The sequence below is a fragment of the Eptesicus fuscus genome, chromosome 10 (genome assembly GCF_027574615.1).
Source record: "Eptesicus fuscus isolate TK198812 chromosome 10, DD_ASM_mEF_20220401, whole genome shotgun sequence".
Taxonomy (NCBI): domain Eukaryota; kingdom Metazoa; phylum Chordata; class Mammalia; order Chiroptera; family Vespertilionidae; genus Eptesicus; species Eptesicus fuscus.
Window position 1 is genome coordinate 893481 of NC_072482.1, and position 16140 is coordinate 909620.

General features: G+C 56.9%; 1 protein-coding gene and 1 non-coding gene across 5 annotated transcripts; one reads left to right on the forward strand and one right to left on the reverse strand.

Annotated features, from left to right (window-relative positions):
- Nucleotides 1–397: 397 nt before the first annotated feature.
- ABCF1 (ATP binding cassette subfamily F member 1) lies at nucleotides 398–15863 on the forward strand. Of its 4 annotated transcripts, none has more exons than XM_054722045.1 (24): nucleotides 398–524; nucleotides 6010–6056; nucleotides 6211–6300; nucleotides 6413–6548; nucleotides 6680–6717; nucleotides 6798–6905; nucleotides 7670–7786; nucleotides 8914–9012; nucleotides 9218–9340; nucleotides 9714–9814; nucleotides 9907–9992; nucleotides 10227–10366; nucleotides 10447–10595; nucleotides 10882–10965; nucleotides 11206–11330; nucleotides 11467–11579; nucleotides 11705–11876; nucleotides 12004–12078; nucleotides 12169–12239; nucleotides 14515–14547; nucleotides 14633–14801; nucleotides 14964–15028; nucleotides 15107–15179; nucleotides 15285–15863. In XM_054722045.1, the coding sequence occupies exons 1-24, from the start codon at nucleotides 452–454 to the stop codon at nucleotides 15449–15451; spliced, it is 2454 nt and encodes an 817-aa protein (XP_054578020.1). In that variant the 5' UTR covers nucleotides 398–451; the 3' UTR covers nucleotides 15452–15863. The 4 variants fall into 4 exon arrangements, with proteins under 4 accessions (XP_054578020.1, XP_054578021.1, XP_054578023.1 ...); XM_054722046.1 differs by having other exon boundaries at nucleotides 6416–6548; XM_054722047.1 differs by lacking the exon at nucleotides 398–524 and adding an exon at nucleotides 950–995.
- On the reverse strand, nucleotides 8061–8184 carry LOC114228302 (small nucleolar RNA SNORA3/SNORA45 family). The gene has a single exon (XR_003614453.1). It is a non-coding gene; the product is annotated as a small nucleolar RNA SNORA3/SNORA45 family (small nucleolar RNA).
- Nucleotides 15864–16140: the final 277 nt, after the last annotated feature.

Here is a 16140-nt window from a genome sequence, read left to right on the forward strand (position 1 = left end):
CCCCCCCGCGCAGCACGCCCCAGCGTCACAGGCCCCGCCCCCGCCCGCGCAGGCCCCGCCCTCACCCCCCGCGCAGCACGCCCCAGCGTCACAGGCCCCGCCCTCCCCCCCCCCCCCCCGCGCAGCACGCCCCAGCGTCACAGGCCCCGCCCTCCCCCCCGCGCAGCACGCCCCAGCGTCACAGGCCCCGCCCCCGCCCGCGCAGGCCCCGCCCTCACCCCCCGCGCAGCACGCCCCAGCGTCACAGGCCCCGCCCCCCCCCGCAGGCCCCGCCCTCCCCCCGCGCAGCACGCCCCAGCGTCACAGGCCCCGTCCCAAGATGACGCTAAGGTGCGTACGTGAACCGCCCGGGGGCGGGGCGGTGTGGAGGTGCGGCCCAGATCAGAGACCCACGCTACCGGAAGCGGAAATAGCACCCGGCGCCGCCAGAGTAACCATACCTGCCACCGCGATGCCGAAGGGTCCCAAGCAGCAGCCGCCCGAACCCGAGTGGATCGGGGACGGAGAGAGCACGAGCGCCGCAGGTGAGGCTCGTGGGCCGGGAGGCGCCGAGAGGAGAGAAGAGGCTCTGCTTTAGGAGAGGGTCGCGGGACGCACCGGGGCCTGCGGGCTACTGCGCATGCGTGCACGGGGCGGAGACGTTTGCGCCGGCAGCGGCGGGCCTGGGGTGGAGGCGAAAGGAAAGGTGACGCGTGTCGCGCACGAGCTTAAGGGGGACTGGGTAACAGAAGGGGAAGAGCATATGGGGCCGGGGGGAGGGGAGGAATGAGAAAGCCCCGCACCGCACTGCACTCGACACCTCCCCGAAAGAGAGAAGCCCGCCCGGGCCTCCCGCTGCCGCCGGCGCGCACGCAGACAGCCCTCGGGAGCCAGGATCCCCCCTTCTCTAGAGGTGGCTCCTTCGTGGCTCGCTCTTAAGGTCACGTGACTCAGCCGGCGCACGAGTGAAGATGCTGGTGTTGGAATGGGGTTAAAGTTTCTTGGAAACAGCGAATGTGTGTTGAGCACCTGCCTTTAATTAAGTATATATATTGTAGTTTGGAGAGGAGGAAAAAAATATAAAAGACACCCTCCCAGGCTGGAGGACACTTCAAGGGGGAGATAAATGGACACAAATCATTGCAGGAGGTACACAGTGATTAGTTTTACAAGCATCATTGGATGCCTACTGTATACCTGGTACTGTGCAGAGGAACTGGGAATGTAGTAATCTATATGTATAAAAGGCTGATATGCTAAGTGTCCGGCTGTTCAACCATTTGACTGGTAACTATGATGCTCAACACACAGGCATGGAAACATGGAACGCTGGTGAATCTCAGAGGGGAGGGCCAGAGAGATTAACCAAAGATCTTATATGCAGACTAGAGGCCCAGTCACCGGTGGAGTCACTCGGCCTGGCCTGCGCCCTCTCACACTCTGGGACCTCTCGGGGGATGTCGGACGGCTGGTTTTGGCCCAATCCCCACAGGCCAGGTCCAGGGACCCCCACTTGACAGGTTTTTGCATGATCCCTGCAGGCCACGTGCACTGGGCCTCTAGTAAAAGATAAGTCTTGCTGGCATGGCCAGTGTATGTGTCTCTTTTTTAAAAAAAAAATATATTTGATTGATTTTTTACAGAGAGGAAGGGAGAGGGATAGAGAGTTAGAAACATCGATGAGAGAGAAACATCGATCAGCTGCCTCCTGCACACCCCCCACCGGGGACGTGCCTGAAACCAAGGCACATGTCCCCAACTGGAATCGAACCCAGGACCCTTCAGTCCACAGGTCGAAGCTCCATCCACTGAGCCAAACCGGTTTAGGGCCTGGCCAATGTGTCTCAGTGATTAGAGCATCGGCCTGTGCACAGAAAGGTCGTGGGTTCGATTCCCAACCGGATTGGGGCACATGTGGGAGGCAACCAGTCAATGTCTGTTTCTCTCTCTCCCCCTCCCTACCTCCTTTCCACTCTTTAAACAATCAGTGGGAAAAATATTCTTGGATGAGGATTAACAACAACAAAAAAGACAAGTTAGTGAAGGCCTGGGGGCAGGGTGTAAGGGCTGGGATGGGGGAAAGGAGGGGATAGAGATATCTGTAATACTGTCAACAATAAAAAATATTAATAATTTTTTAAAAATATATTTTATTGATTTTAGAGAGGAAGGAAGAGGGGGAGAGAGATAGAAACATCAATGATGAGAGAGAATCATTGATAGGCTGCCTCCTGCCCGCCCCCTACTGGGGATCAAGCCCGCAACCCAGGCCTGTGCCCTTGACCAGAATCGAACCTGGGACCCTTCAGTCCTCAGGCTGACGCTCTATCCATTGAGCCAAACCAGCCAGGGCTAAATAGTAATAATAATTTTTTTACAAAGAAACAAGGCTTGCTTTGAAGGAGCACCCAGTCCAGTGGAGGGGACCGAGCATTAATCAGACAGTGGCTGACAGTGTTTTATGAGGAGCTTGGGAATGCTGCAGGGCTGGGAAGGGAGAAGAGCTACTCAGACAGGGATGGGAGTGTCAGCAAAGGCCCCAGGATGTGTGAGCTACGTTCCATTCTTAGAGGATCAGTACGAGTTTGTCAGGGGAAGCTGTGTGTGCAAAGTTGGTTCCCACTATTGGGTGAACAATGGAGTTGGAAAGATGTGGATCCAGATAATGAAAGGCTTTGTACACTATTCTGAGGAGTTTAATCCTAAAGACATTAAGAAGGTGGACCTATTGAGGTGCATAAGGGAAGATACATTTAGTTCACCCTGACAATACTGAGCAGTGGAGAAAAGCTTGAACGAGTAATGAGCGGAGGCAGGGAGACTTTTGCAGCTTCTTGCTATGACCCAGATGAGACACAGCAAGAGAGTAGGGCCCCTATTACTGGGGGCCTTTGCTGACACTCCCAGCACCTGTCTGTGAAGACTAAAAAGCGATTACGGAAATGGCATTGACCAGAACTGGGTACCGGCTGATGGAAGAGAGAAGAATTAGGGCTGACACTAGCTTAAGTAACTCAGTGTGTAGTAGAGTATTAATTAAAAGTAGTATGGGCTATAGGGTGGGGAGTGGTATGAGGTAAGTTTTTAATCCTGAATTGGAACTTTCTGTGGAATTTCTAAGAGGAAATGGCAGGGGAGAGCCTGTTTAATGGCTGTGGAGAGAGATCTATACTAAAAGGAAAGATACGCCCTGGCGGGTTTGGCTCAGTGGATAGAGCATCGGCCTTCGGACTCAAGGGTCCCAGGTTCGATTCCCGTCAAGGGCATGTACCTTGGTTGCGGGCACATGCCCAGTAGGGGGAGTGCAGGAGGCAGCTGATAGATGTTTCTAACTCTATCCTTCTCCCTTCCTCTCTGTAGAAAATCAATAAAATATATTTAAAAATAAATAATCCTATATAATAAAAGGGTAATATGCAAATTGACCCTAACGGTGAAACCACCAGGAACAACCTGTCACTATGACATGCACTGACCACCAGGAGGCAGACACTCAATGCAGGAGCTGCCCTCTGATGGTCAGTGTGCTCCCACAGGGGGAGCTCCTCTCAGCCATAAGCCAGGGAGCAGGCCTAAGCTGGCAGGTGGACATCCCCAGAGGCAGTCCGGGCTGAGGGAGACGCCTCCCCATGTGCATAAATTTTTGTGCACCAGGCCTCTAGTAAATAAATAAAAGGGAAGATACAGGCGAGTGTGGTTGAAGTGTTGGATATGGATGCAGATTGAAGCAAAAAAGGGCAGGAGATGGAGATCCAAAATAATCTCAACAATTAAGGGAAATAGAGAAAGGAGGTGGGGAGATAACTGAGAGGCAAACCAGGAGCAGGAAGGATTCCTATTGTTAAATAATGAGGGGTGAGAAGTAAAAGGTACGTAGCATGGAATGTTGCAGAGAAGTTGAGCAAATAAGGACTAAAAATGTACTTTTTGGGTTGAACAATTAAGGAGACAGCAGCAACTTTGTCAAAAGTATCATTAGGAGGCGATATCCAAAGCAGATTGTAGTATGTTTGAAAAGGAGTAGGAGACTGTGCTTTTCAGAAGACAGGATAGAAAACAGTGATTGAAGGAGAATTGTAAGATTAAGTAAAGTTTTATTTGTGAAGCTAGGAGCAGTCTGAGTGATGTGTAAAGGGGAGGAGCTTCTAGAGAGGAGAGATGGAAGATAACAGCTTTAGCCACACTTCGCCTTATCCTGTTCTTCGTGGTGTATACTTTCTCCCCATGGAACCTGTGCAAGGCTTCTCCTCTCCCTATAGCCAGGAGGGTCAGAGTGATGTTTACAAGAGATTTAAAAGGAGAGGTGGGACTGTTGGGTGAGTCCTTGGGGAGAAAATAGCATATGGGATTTGTCACTCCTAGATACTGTCAAGGTGAGCTGATCATGTCTTTCCTTCTCGTGTACCTCAATGGATCCTCCATAATATCTTTAGGATTAGACTCCTTGAAATCCTATGTAATAAAAGCCTGATATGCTAAGTGTCCAGTTGTCTGTTCAACCAGTCAAAGCGTAACATGCTAATATGTTAAGGCTACTCAACCGCTTGCTATGATGTGCACTGACCACCAGGGGGCAGATGCTCCGACTGGTAGGTTAGCTTGCTGCTGGGGTCCGGCCAATTGGGACTGAGTGAGATGGGCCAGACATGCCCTGGAGCCCTCCCACGGCCTCCCCGGCTGGCCAACCTCCCATGTCCCTCCCCAGCTTTGATTGTGCACCAGTGGGGTCCCTCGGCCTGGCCTGCGCCCTCTCGCAATCCGGGACCCCTCAGGGAATGTCAGAGAGCCAGTTTTGGTAGGAGAGCTGGTTTTGGCCCGATCCCACAGGCCAGGTTGAGGGACCCCACTGGTGCACGAATTCGTGTACCGGGCCTCTAGTAGCATATAAAGCCTTTCATTATTTCTCCTGCACATCTTTGCAACTCCATCACACTAGTCACCCAGTGCAGAGACCAAATTGTGAAGTGTGTTCTGGATGGAGGACTTCAGCATGCCTGGGGCTAAATCAAGGAGCCAGGAGAAGCCACTGTCTAGAACATAGGTCGGGAAACAGAGCTATAGCAGAGAGGGTGGGATAGGGCCCTTGTAGTCGGAAGGGATTGTCCTCACCAATCACCAGTATTGGGCATAGTAGATGCACACTGAAATTTCCCTAGATAGAAAAAAAAAAAGACAAAATTTCCCTAGATAAATGATTGCTGTGGGTTACATGGAATTCTGGTCTGAGCAGTACTTCCTGTGATAGCAGGAAGCCATTAGTTTTTTTGTTTGTTTTTGGTGGCTTTTTATTTTTTAAAGCTAAGTGATTACAGGAGAGCTTTGGGGTTGGATGGGATGGTTTGGAGGGAATACGATGGTGGACAGACCTAGACAGGAAGAGAAGGCGTGAAGCTGCTGGTTGCCTTCGGTCTGATGGTGGGAGGGGATGGGGAGGCAGACAGTGCACTGCCTTCGGGGAACCGGGGTGGACAGATGGAAGCCTGCAATCCGTTCAGTCAGTAAACTTTTATCGACTCCCCTGTCCGCGCCCCGGGAGCGCCGCAGGTGGCTGTGATGGAAGACTGCCCAGTGTAATGCAGTGTGATTTGGGCCAGAACGTTGTGTGAGCAGAGAGATGGGCAGAGACCCCGGAGTTCACTTCCTCACAGAACCACCTCTGTGGCTGCCGGTTTCACAGACACCATATCCCGGTTGAATTCATGGCTCTTGTTCTGCCTTGGGTGGCAGAACCTCAAGTTAATGAGGGGTACCAGTCGCCCAGTTTTGCTAGCTACAAATATAGGCGACATTTCAAACTGCTGTCTCCCTTCCCATCTCAACCTTCACCCTCGGAATTCTGCTTTCTCCCTCCCGACTGCTGCCTAGACCAGACACATGTCTGTCGTGTGCGACAGTGCACGTGTGTAGAGAATGACAATTGAAGGAGAAAAACAGTAAAAATGGCTCAAGGCCATTTGAGGGCTTTGCAGGGGAGATCAGGCTGCTTCGGATTTGCAGGGGAACATTCCCAATGTCTGCTTCACCTTCTAGACAGAGTGGTGAAGAAAGGGAAGAAGGACAAGAAGACCAAAAAGACGGTGAGGAAACGAGGGTTGAGGATGAACTTGACCAAGTGTTTCCATGTGAAGGAATTGGGGGGGCTGGGGGGGAAGGTTGCCGAGAGGAAGCAGGCGCGGGCGGGAGGGGGCTTGGCCGTCGGAGCCGCGCTGACCTGTGCTGAACTCGTGCTAGTTCTTTGAAGAGCTGGCGGTAGAAGAGACACAGGCGGGGGGAGAAGAGAAAGCGCGCAAGGAGCAGCAGCAGCAGCAGCAGCAGCAGCAGGTACCAGTGTGGGAGCCCACCAGGCCTTGCCGCCACGTGGGTGCAGCCGTGATGGGGGCTCTGAGGCAGGGGCGATACGGGCCTGCGCCTCAGACTCATTCTCCGCTTTCAGCAGCAAAAAAAGAAACGAGACACCCGGAAAGGCCGGAGGAAGAAGGATGTGGATGATGACGGCGAGGAGAAGGAACTCCTGGAGCGGCTGCAGAAGCTCTCGGTGCCCGCCAGTGACGAGGAGGGAGAGGGTAATGGTGAGAGAGGGGCCTACAGCCCGGAGCCGGGGTGAGGGTGTGCTCATTCCTTCATCGAGGAGTTGTTTGAGATTGAAGAGCCAGAATCATCATTCTCTTTCCTGCCTCATCTTATTTCTCTGTCATTTCAGTTCCTGCCCTGAAATCCCGAGGAGGGAAGAAAACCAAGGTAAGCCATCTCATGGTAAACAGACCTCAGGTGTGCAATCTTGATCATCCACTGACTTCTCTGGCCCTTTCATTCCCCAGGGAGGCAATGCTTTTGCAGCCCTGATTCAGGATCAGAGTGAGGAAGAGGAGGAGGAAGAAAAACACCCTCCTAAGCCTGCCAAGCCGGAGAAAAATCGGATCAATAAGGTGAAAGCGATGGCCCTGTCAGGTGCGCCCACCCCAGGGAGCACCTCTGGCCGCGGTGTGCCGTTCGCTGGCGTGATTTCCTGCTCCTGGGCTAGCTCTCCTAGTCTGTCTTGCTTAAACTATCAAAATCAGCTTTTTAGAATGCTCTTTTATAGCTTGGAAATGTAGTGATTCTGTTGCTTTCAAAGTCAAGATCTAAAACAAAGGCCTTCAAGTCTTTGTTCTTCCACTTGGGAGTGTTCCGTGTGCGGACCTTTCAGATGGGCCTGGCCCCTCGGCTTCCGGCCGCCCGTGCAGCCTCTGCTCTTTGTGCCGTGTCCTCCGCCCTCCCCGGCGCTCCACAGCCCAGCCATCACCTCTCGAGGAGCCCTCCAGCGCTGCTGCCGTGTAGCTCACGCGCCTGGCTCCCAGGCCCGCGCTCTCGTTTTCTCTTTGCTCTCTAGTCTCACGGTGCAGGCCAGGGTGGTCCTGGGTCTCACTTTCTCCCTAGTCCCACTCAGCGCAGTGAACCCCTCATCCTAGACCCGGAGTAAGACTTGTTAAGCAAATTAGCGTGTGTGTGTGTGTGTGTGTGTGTGTGTGTGTGTGTGTGTGGCCTCCGTGTCCTCTCCAGGCTGTATCTGAGGAACAGCCAGGACGCAGGGGCACCAGCGGAAAGCAAGAGGAGTCGACAGGGACAGCCAAGGGCAGGGAGGAAGTCGGCAGGAGAAGGTGCTGGTCTCAAGAATTTGAGCGTTTCATCAGCCTGCTCTCTTCCCTGTTAGCCTCAGAATAAATTTTCCGCTCTGGACGATGAAGGTGAAGAGGATGGAGAAGAACATCTAACAAAAGACAAAGAGCCATCCAAGCAAGGGAAGGAGAAGGCCAAGAAGGCAGAGCAGGTGTGTGTGCCGGTGGAGGCGGCCGGGGTCTGGGTGCCGGCGCTAGCCCACGGGAGTGGGCAGCTTCTGCACGGGTTGGCACACAGCAATGTTCCTGGCTTTGCAGGCCACATACAACCTCTGGTGTGTATTCTTCCTCCTTTTTTTATTTTACTTTTTATTTTGTTTCTTCTTTTAGAATAGAGAAGGGTCCTAACACACTGGCAGGTCCAGCTCCCTAGTGAGTGAGGGAAGGTGACAGACAACCCGCTCCCTCTGGGCGGGGCCGGGAGGCCTCCATTTCTGATCTGGGCACCCCAGGGCACTTGCCGCCCTCCCAGTGAGCCGAGACCAGGAGGCTCTCCGAGAACGCGAGCACGCCAGGACAACAGCTGTCAGGATGGGACTCTGGTCTCGGGTTCCTCCTTTTTTAAAAAAACAACTCTTTGAGCATGTAAAAACGATTCTTTTTTTAAAAATTTGTTTTTACTGATTTTCAGAGTGGCGGGAAGGGAGAGGGAAACACTGATCAGCCCCCTGCACAGTTGCCACCAGGATCGAGCCCTCAAACTGGGCATGTGCCCGACTGGGAATTGAACCGGTGACCTCAACCACTGAGCCACACCACTCAGGCCAAACCATTCTTAACTCGGGGCCATATAAAAACAGGCCTCAGGTCAGATTGGGCCCATGGGCCACAGTTTGCAGCCCCTGATCCAGAGAGAAGAGACCTGGCATTGGACTCGGGCGGTCTGTGTGTGTGGCCTCGAGTACGTCTTCCCTCCTCAGTTCTCAGTTACCTCGTCCGCGTGGGACTCCGCAGTCCCTGTGTGCCCAGTGCTTCCCGTCCTGGCGTGCTGCACCCTCAGCGCCTGGCAGGGCTCCAGACCCTTCTCTGCAGGTCGCGGTGTGCACTCAGTGACACCTGGTGTGTGAGGAGAAGGACCCGTCACGTGGCGTTGGCAGCTCTGGGTGCAGGAGCGCAGGCAGTCCTAGGTCCTCCGCTGGTGCCGGGCCCCTTCGTGGTGGCAGAGATGGACGAAGGAGACGGGGTGGGGGCGAGAGGGCCGCCACAGTATGTGCAGAAGGAAGAGCTGACGGAGGCGGCGTGGGGGCCCTGGTTTCTCACCACTCCCTGGTTCTCGCAGGGTTCAGAGGAGGAAGGAGAGGAGGACGACGGGGAGGCTAAGGCCGACGATCCCTATGCCCACCTCAGCAAAAAAGAGAAGAAAAAGCTGAAGAAACAGGTAAGTGCTTGGATTCCGAGTGGGTAAAGGTAGGGAAATTTGACATTTTTAAGCTTCGGCTAGAGGACCTGTGAACTTGGGGACGAGAAGGGGAGCTTTGCGTGCTGCCTCGAGTAGAACAAGCAGAGGGAGGAGAGTGGTGGTTCCGGGCGGTGCCGGGACGTGGGATCGCGGTGATGGAGCTGGCGACAGTGGTTTCCCTCAGATGGAGTATGAGCGCCAGGTGGCTTCGCTGAAGGCAGCCAATGCTGCTGAGAATGACTTCTCCGTGTCGCAAGCGGAGGTGTCCTCCCGCCAAGCCATGCTAGAGAACGCGTCTGACATCAAGGTAAGGGCGGCCTTGCCCTGCGCGCAGGGAAGTGCCCGTTCTCCGCTGCATGGCCCGGCGGCCAGGGACGAGGGTGTGCGCGTGGGTGTGCACAGCTTGTCCGGGCAGGGACGCGTGGAGGCAGTTTGCACACCTGAGTCCTGCCATCACGAGCAGAAGATAGAAAAATCAGCAGCGGAGGGCCCACCCTTGGAGGGGAGTTGGTGGGGCAGGCTGGTCGTTGGAGGCAGGGCAGCGGACGGGGAGGGCCTGCAAGGTAGGAGGGGCTGTGCTGGAGGCCTCGCCCCCCAGGGGTCCCCCTGCAGGGAGAGGCTGTCGCCACCGGCTGGCGGGGAGCGCCTCATTGTGCCCATTCCTTCCCTGGTGGCCGCAGCTGGAGAAGTTCAGCATCTCTGCCCACGGCAAGGAGCTGTTCGTCAACGCAGACCTGTACATAGTGGCCGGCCGCCGCTACGGGCTGGTGGGGCCCAACGGGTGAGGAGAGGAGGGGCTGGGCACGGAAGGGGCGCGGCTGGAAGGAAGAGAGATTTCTCAGTGCGGCCTGGTCCTGATACTCTCCTTCCCAGCAAGGGCAAGACCACCCTCCTCAAGCACATCGCCAACCGAGCCTTGAGCATCCCCCCCAACATCGACGTGCTGCTCTGTGAGCAGGGTGAGGCTGCGGGGCTCCGGGCCCTGGGAGGGGAGCCGTTGTGACGGGGCTTGGAAGAGGCGTGTGGGGAGCCTGGGAAGTGATGCTAAGCAGGGGGAGGAGTGCGGGACACGGCGTTTCATTTGGAACAGGCACGTGGGGCTGGGCAGGGTCAGGCAAACCAGAAATGGTGCCGAAGGGCAGGGGGAAAAGGACCCTGGCCCCGGGTGGCCTGACTGCCCTCCCCTCCCCCAGAGGTGGTAGCGGATGGAACGCCGGCCGTACAGGCTGTTCTTCGCGCCGACACCAAGCGATTAAAGCTGCTGGAGGAGGAGCGACAGCTGCAGGTGCAGCTGGAGCAGGGCGACGACACAGCGGCTGAGCGGCTGGAGAAGGTAGAGGACTCGGCAGGCTCACAGGCTGAGCCCTCGGGGTTCCTGTGACCTTGGCCTGTGACCTCTTCTTCCTCTCCCAGGTGTATGAGGAACTGCGGGCTACCGGCGCAGCAGCCGCAGAGGCCAAAGCCCGGCGGATCCTGGCTGGTCTGGGCTTCGATCCTGAAATGCAGAATCGGCCCACACAGAAGTTCTCAGGAGGCTGGCGCATGCGTGTCTCCCTGGCCAGGTGGGGCAGCCCTCCTACCGCCCTGCAGCCTCAAACCAGGCCCTTCCCTCCCTCCCGTCCTGCCAAGGCCAGCAGGAGGCTCACGGCTGACCGCTCTCCCGCTCTGGGTGAGGTCGGCCCAGGCTCTTCCTTTCTCTCCGGGGACATTGCTGATGTCTCTGCACAGGAGCTCCTCTGAGGAGAGATGGGGAAGGATGTTCGTGGTCTCGGGCTCCACCTTCTGGGGCTCTCGGGTCCTCTGAGCAAGGTCTCCCCTCTGACCCTGCTCCTGGCTGCCCCCTCCCAGGGCGCTGTTCATGGAGCCCACGCTGCTGCTGCTGGACGAGCCCACCAACCACCTGGACCTCAATGCTGTCATCTGGCTCAACAAGTGCGTCCACCCCCTGGCCTCGGCCGGGCCCGGCACTGCCGTGCCTCCTCCTCCTCCTCCTCCTCCTCCTCCTCCTCCTCCTCCTCCTCCTCCTCCTCCTCCTCCTCCTCCTCCAGCGCTCCCCGTCTGCCCTTAGTGCTCGGTCCCGCCGGCCCTCCCTCCCTGCCCCCACCTGTCTGCTGTCCAGCTGAACCCTCTCGTGACCATTGTGACCTTTCCACACTCTGCTCTAAAACCCAGCTACCTGCAGGGCTGGCGGAAGACGTTGCTCATCGTCTCCCATGACCAGGGCTTCCTGGATGACGTCTGCACTGACATCATCCACCTCGACGCCCAGCGGCTCCACTACTACAGGGGCAATTACAGTACGTGGGCTCGTCCACGGGAGGAGCTGGGCCTCAGACTCGGCACGGACGCCCGACCGTCCCATCGCCCTGAGTCCTGATCACCCCTCGGTTGCTGGGAGAGGGGCACTCCTGATGTGCATCCTCTTCTGCGCAGTGACCTTCAAGAAGATGTACCAGCAAAAGCAGAAGGAGCTGCTGAAGCAGTATGAGAAGCAGGAGAAGAAGCTGAAGGAGCTGAAGGCGGGCGGCAAGTCCACCAAGCAGGCGGTGAGCACGGGGGCTCCTGAGAGGAGGCTGTCTTCAGGAGAGTGGACAGAGCCACTCGGACACCAACCTGCATTTCGGGGGCCACTGTGCAGGTGAGCGTTTCTCCCTTTCCCCTTTCTCCGCAGGAAAAGCAAACAAAGGAAGCCTTGACTCGGAAGCAGCAGAAGTGCCGACGAAAAAACCAGGACGAGGAATCGCAGGAGGCCCCCGAGCTCCTGAAGCGCCCCAAGGAGTACACTGTGCGCTTCACGTTCCCGAACCCCCCGCCGCTCAGCCCTCCTGTGCTGGGCCTGCACGGTGAGCCTCGGAGGCCAGCAGCGTGGGCGGAAGCGTGGGCGGAAGCGTGGGCACCCGTCCAGGGCCTGGACACGGGGCCCTGGAGGGTAACGGGAAGAAAAGAAGCTGCTTCCTTCCTGGCCCTCAGGTGTGACGTTTGGCTATGAGGGGCAGAAACCACTCTTTAAGAACCTGGATTTTGGCATCGACATGGACTCAAGAAGTGAGTTGGTGTTGGGTGGCCAGAGGAGGCAGAGCAGGGGCCACAGGGAGGGTGAGGGGCCTCTTTGACCACCTGCCTTGCTCCCGGCAGTCTGCATCGTGGGCCCTAACGGTGTGGGGAAGAGCACCCTGCTCCTGCTGCTGACGGGCAAGCTGACGCCGGTGGGTCCTGTAGCGCCGCAGGGGGGGCGGTGGGAGCACGGAGTGGGGAGCCTGCAGGGCAGAGGGAAATCCAGAACTTGCAGGGGGCGGTTTAGATCCGTTCAGGGAGGAGAGCCAGGAGGATGGGGGTTGGGTCTGGGAGCCCTGTGCTTTGGTTATACAGGAAATACGTTACTTACAGAATGATTTGAATGGCATGAGTCAAAGAAGTCTAGAGATAGTAACAACTTTGGTAGATAGCTTTCTCCTTTTTACCTTTGCAAATGTGCACGTCCTTTATGCTTTGTTTATGTTTTTTTAACAAAAGTAGACTATCACATGAGTTGTTCTAAGCCGGCACATTTATTTATTTATATTTTAAAGAACAGCTTATTGCCTAGCTGGTTTGGCTCAGTGGATAGAGCATTGGCCAGCGGACTGAGGGGTCCCAAGTTTCATTCCAGGCAAGGGCATGTGCCCAGGTTGCAGGCTCAATCCCTAGTAGGGGACGTGCAGGTAGCAGCTGATCAGTGATTCTCTTTCATCATTGATGTTTCTTTTTTCTATTTTAATATTTATAATCTTTTATTATCCTATATAATAAAAGGCTAATATGCAAATTAACAACTGTGAAACAACCAGTCACTATGACGTGCACTGACCACCAGGGGGCAGACACTCAACGCGGGAGCTGCCCCCTGGTGATCAGTGGGCTCCCGTAGGAGGAGTGCCACTCAGCCAGAAGCTGGGCTCATGGCTGGTGAGCACAGAGGTGGTGGCAGGAGCCTCTCCTGCCTTGGTGGCAGCACTAAGGATGTCCGACTGATGGCTCCCAGACTGCGAGAGGGAGCAGGCCTGGTTGAGGGACCCCAACCCCCCTGAGTGCACAAATTTCGTGCACCGGGCCTCTAGTCTGTATATATAAAAGCCTAAGCAATCTTACGACCAGTCGACCAGTTGCTATGACATGCACTGGCCACCAGGGGGCAGACTCAATGCAGGAGCTGCCCCCTGGTGGTCAGTGCGCTCCTACGGCCCCTCCCCCCAGCCGACCAACCTTATGTAGCCCCTTCCCCTGGGCCCCATTTGGGGGCAGGGGGGCAGCGTCAGGCCAGCCTCCCGCAATGCTTCCCCCAGTGCGCTGGCCTCCCAATAGGCATCAATAGCTGACCAGGCCAAGGGACCCCCACCTGTGCATGAATTTGTGCACTGGGCCTCTAGTTTTTAATATATCTTTATTGATTTCAGAGAGGAAGGAAGAGGGAGGGAGAGAGAGAAATACCAATGATGACAAAGAATCACTGTTTGGCTGCCTCCTGCACAGGCCCTACTGGGGATCAAGCCTGCAACCCGGGCATGTGCCCTTGACCAGAATCAAACCTGGGACCCTTCGGTCCACAGGCTGACACTATCCACTGAGCCAAACGAGCTAGGGCTCATCGTTGATGTTTCTCTCTCTCTCCCCTCTCACTTTCTCTCTGAAATCAATAAGAATATATTTTTTAAAAGAATAGCTTATTGATTTTTAGAGAGAGGAGAGAGAAAGAGAAACATCGATGTGAGAGCACATCTAGGGGCTGCCTCCTGCATGTCCCCCACTCCCAATCAAGCCCTCAACCTGGTGTGTGCTCTGACCGGGAATCAAAATGGCGACCTCCTTGTGTATGGGACGGTGCTCCCACAAGCTGAGCCACACCGGCGGGCTTTCCAGATAATACACATCAAGAGTTTTTCCTTGCTGGTGATTCTGTAGATGCCCAGCCCCGGGCTGTGCCTAGACCAGAGGGAAGGCCCTCCTCGGCATCCCCAGCCCCAGAATGGGTGTGAGCTCAGGCAGGCTATTCCAGCTCTCCCTGAGGGACAGTGCTGTAGCACGCACCCTCCCTGAGCCTCTCTGAGTGTAGTTTTCCTGAACGTATTGCCCTGGGGTCTTGGGCAGTGCACTGCCCTGTAGACCTTCAGATGGGTGGTGGCATCTGTCCTCCCTCCAGGAAAGGGTTGCAAGGGCCCTCTCCCTTCAGATCTCCCCGACCTGTCCTTAAGCCCTGTCTGACCTGGGGCCCTGAGAAGGGGCTTTGGCGCACCCGCTGGGAGGGAAGGGGCACTCCGGAGCTGTGGCCGGTCCCCTCGCCTGAGTCTGCTGTGCCTTTGTCACCCTGGGGAGCACAGCCATGCTCCCGCTCGCACTGGCCTGTTCCCCCGTCCCAGGTTCGTATTTGTCTCCCCTTCAGAAAGTCAGGCTACGGGCCTGTCGCTCCTTTTTCCTCCCATCTCACCCCTTGCTCTTTCCTTGCAGACTCGGGGGGAAATGAGAAAGAACCACCGGCTGGTAAGTCATCTTGGGGGGTTAGGGAATGAAAGTCCGAGAGAGGAAGCAGGACCTTCCCTGACCCCGTCCCTCTCCTTTGGGGCAGAAAATTGGCTTCTTCAACCAGCAGTATGCAGAGCAGCTGCACATGGAGGAGACGCCCACTGAGTACCTGCAGCAGGCCTTCAACCTGCCCTACCAGGATGCCCGCAAGTGCCTGGGCCGCTTCGGCCTGGAGAGCCATGCCCACACCATCCAGATCTGCAAACTCTCCGGTACTGCCGTGCGGCTGAGGCCTTCTCAGCACCCCAGCCCAGGCTGTAGCTAGACCAGCGGGAAGGGGAACCGAGGCCAGGGGGCTTCAACACACACATCCGGTTGACCTGCAGGAAGGGGAGGTGGTCAGAGGTGTGATGTCTCCTTTCTCTCTGCGGCAGGTGGGCAGAAAGCCCGAGTCGTGTTTGCGGAGCTGGCCTGCCGGGAGCCCGACGTCCTCATCTTGGTGAGTGAGCTGGACTGCGGGGCGGGCACGGTGCAGGCGGGAGTTCTGCCGCTCATTCCGGGAATGCCTCCTCCACAGGATGAGCCCACCAACAACTTGGACATCGAGTCCATCGATGCTCTGGGGGAGGCCGTCAACGAGTACAAGGGTGGTGAGTCCGCCCCGCGCCCCTCCTTCCCGGGCCGGGCCGGGCCGCGGGGGCCTTGGGCTGGGGCTCCCTTCCTTCCCGCACTGATGGCTGCCTCCTTCCTTCCAGCTGTGATCGTCGTCAGCCACGACGCCCGGCTCATCACGGAAACGGGCTGCCAGCTGTGGGTGGTGGAGGAGCAGAGCGTCAGCCAGATCGACGGGGACTTCGAAGACTACAAGCGGGAGGTGCTGGAGGCCCTGGGTGAAGTCATGGTCAACCGGCCCCGAGAGTGACCGCCCGCCCTCCCTCCCGGTGGGCTCCGCGGGCCAGATGCACGGGCTGCCTTTCCTGAAAGACGCGTCACTTGCTTCTGCTATAACTGAGGCGGCCTAGTGCCCACACCCTCTGCGCCAGCAGAGGCGACGGGACCTTTGTTATCGTGGGTTCGTCCAGCCAGACTTCTGTGGCCCCGAGTCTCCTCCTTCCTCACCTGTCTCTGGTCCACCTGGGGGCTGAGGCCCTGGGCTCTGAGCGGCGCTGCTTTTTCCGTGGATTCCCTGCCAAGGGCTGTGGCCGCTCTGCCGGGGAGAGGGGCCTGCATCGTGTCTGCTTGCAGGCGGGGGGCGGGCAGGCGAGTGTCCCTGTGCCACGGGAGGAATAAAGGAGGCGCTGCTGCCGGTCGCAGTTGTGGGCGCTGGGACTGTGGGTCTTGCTCTGCTCTGTTTCCTAGCGGCGTTTAGTGTCCTCACTTCCACCAGTACGCACGGCTCCCATGCCGCCTCACTGCCCCTGGGCGGTGCTGGCTGGGTGAGGCGCTCCCTCCTCCCCCCGTCAGGACGCCCAGGCCTCACCGCCCAAGGCCCCGACATGTAGAGGGCAGACCTGCCGCAGGGAAGGCCCGTCTTCGTGCGGTTAGAGGAGACGGAAGACGGGAGCAGGCGGCTCTCGGTTCGGCTGCTGCGTGCTCCTAGAAGGAAAGGCT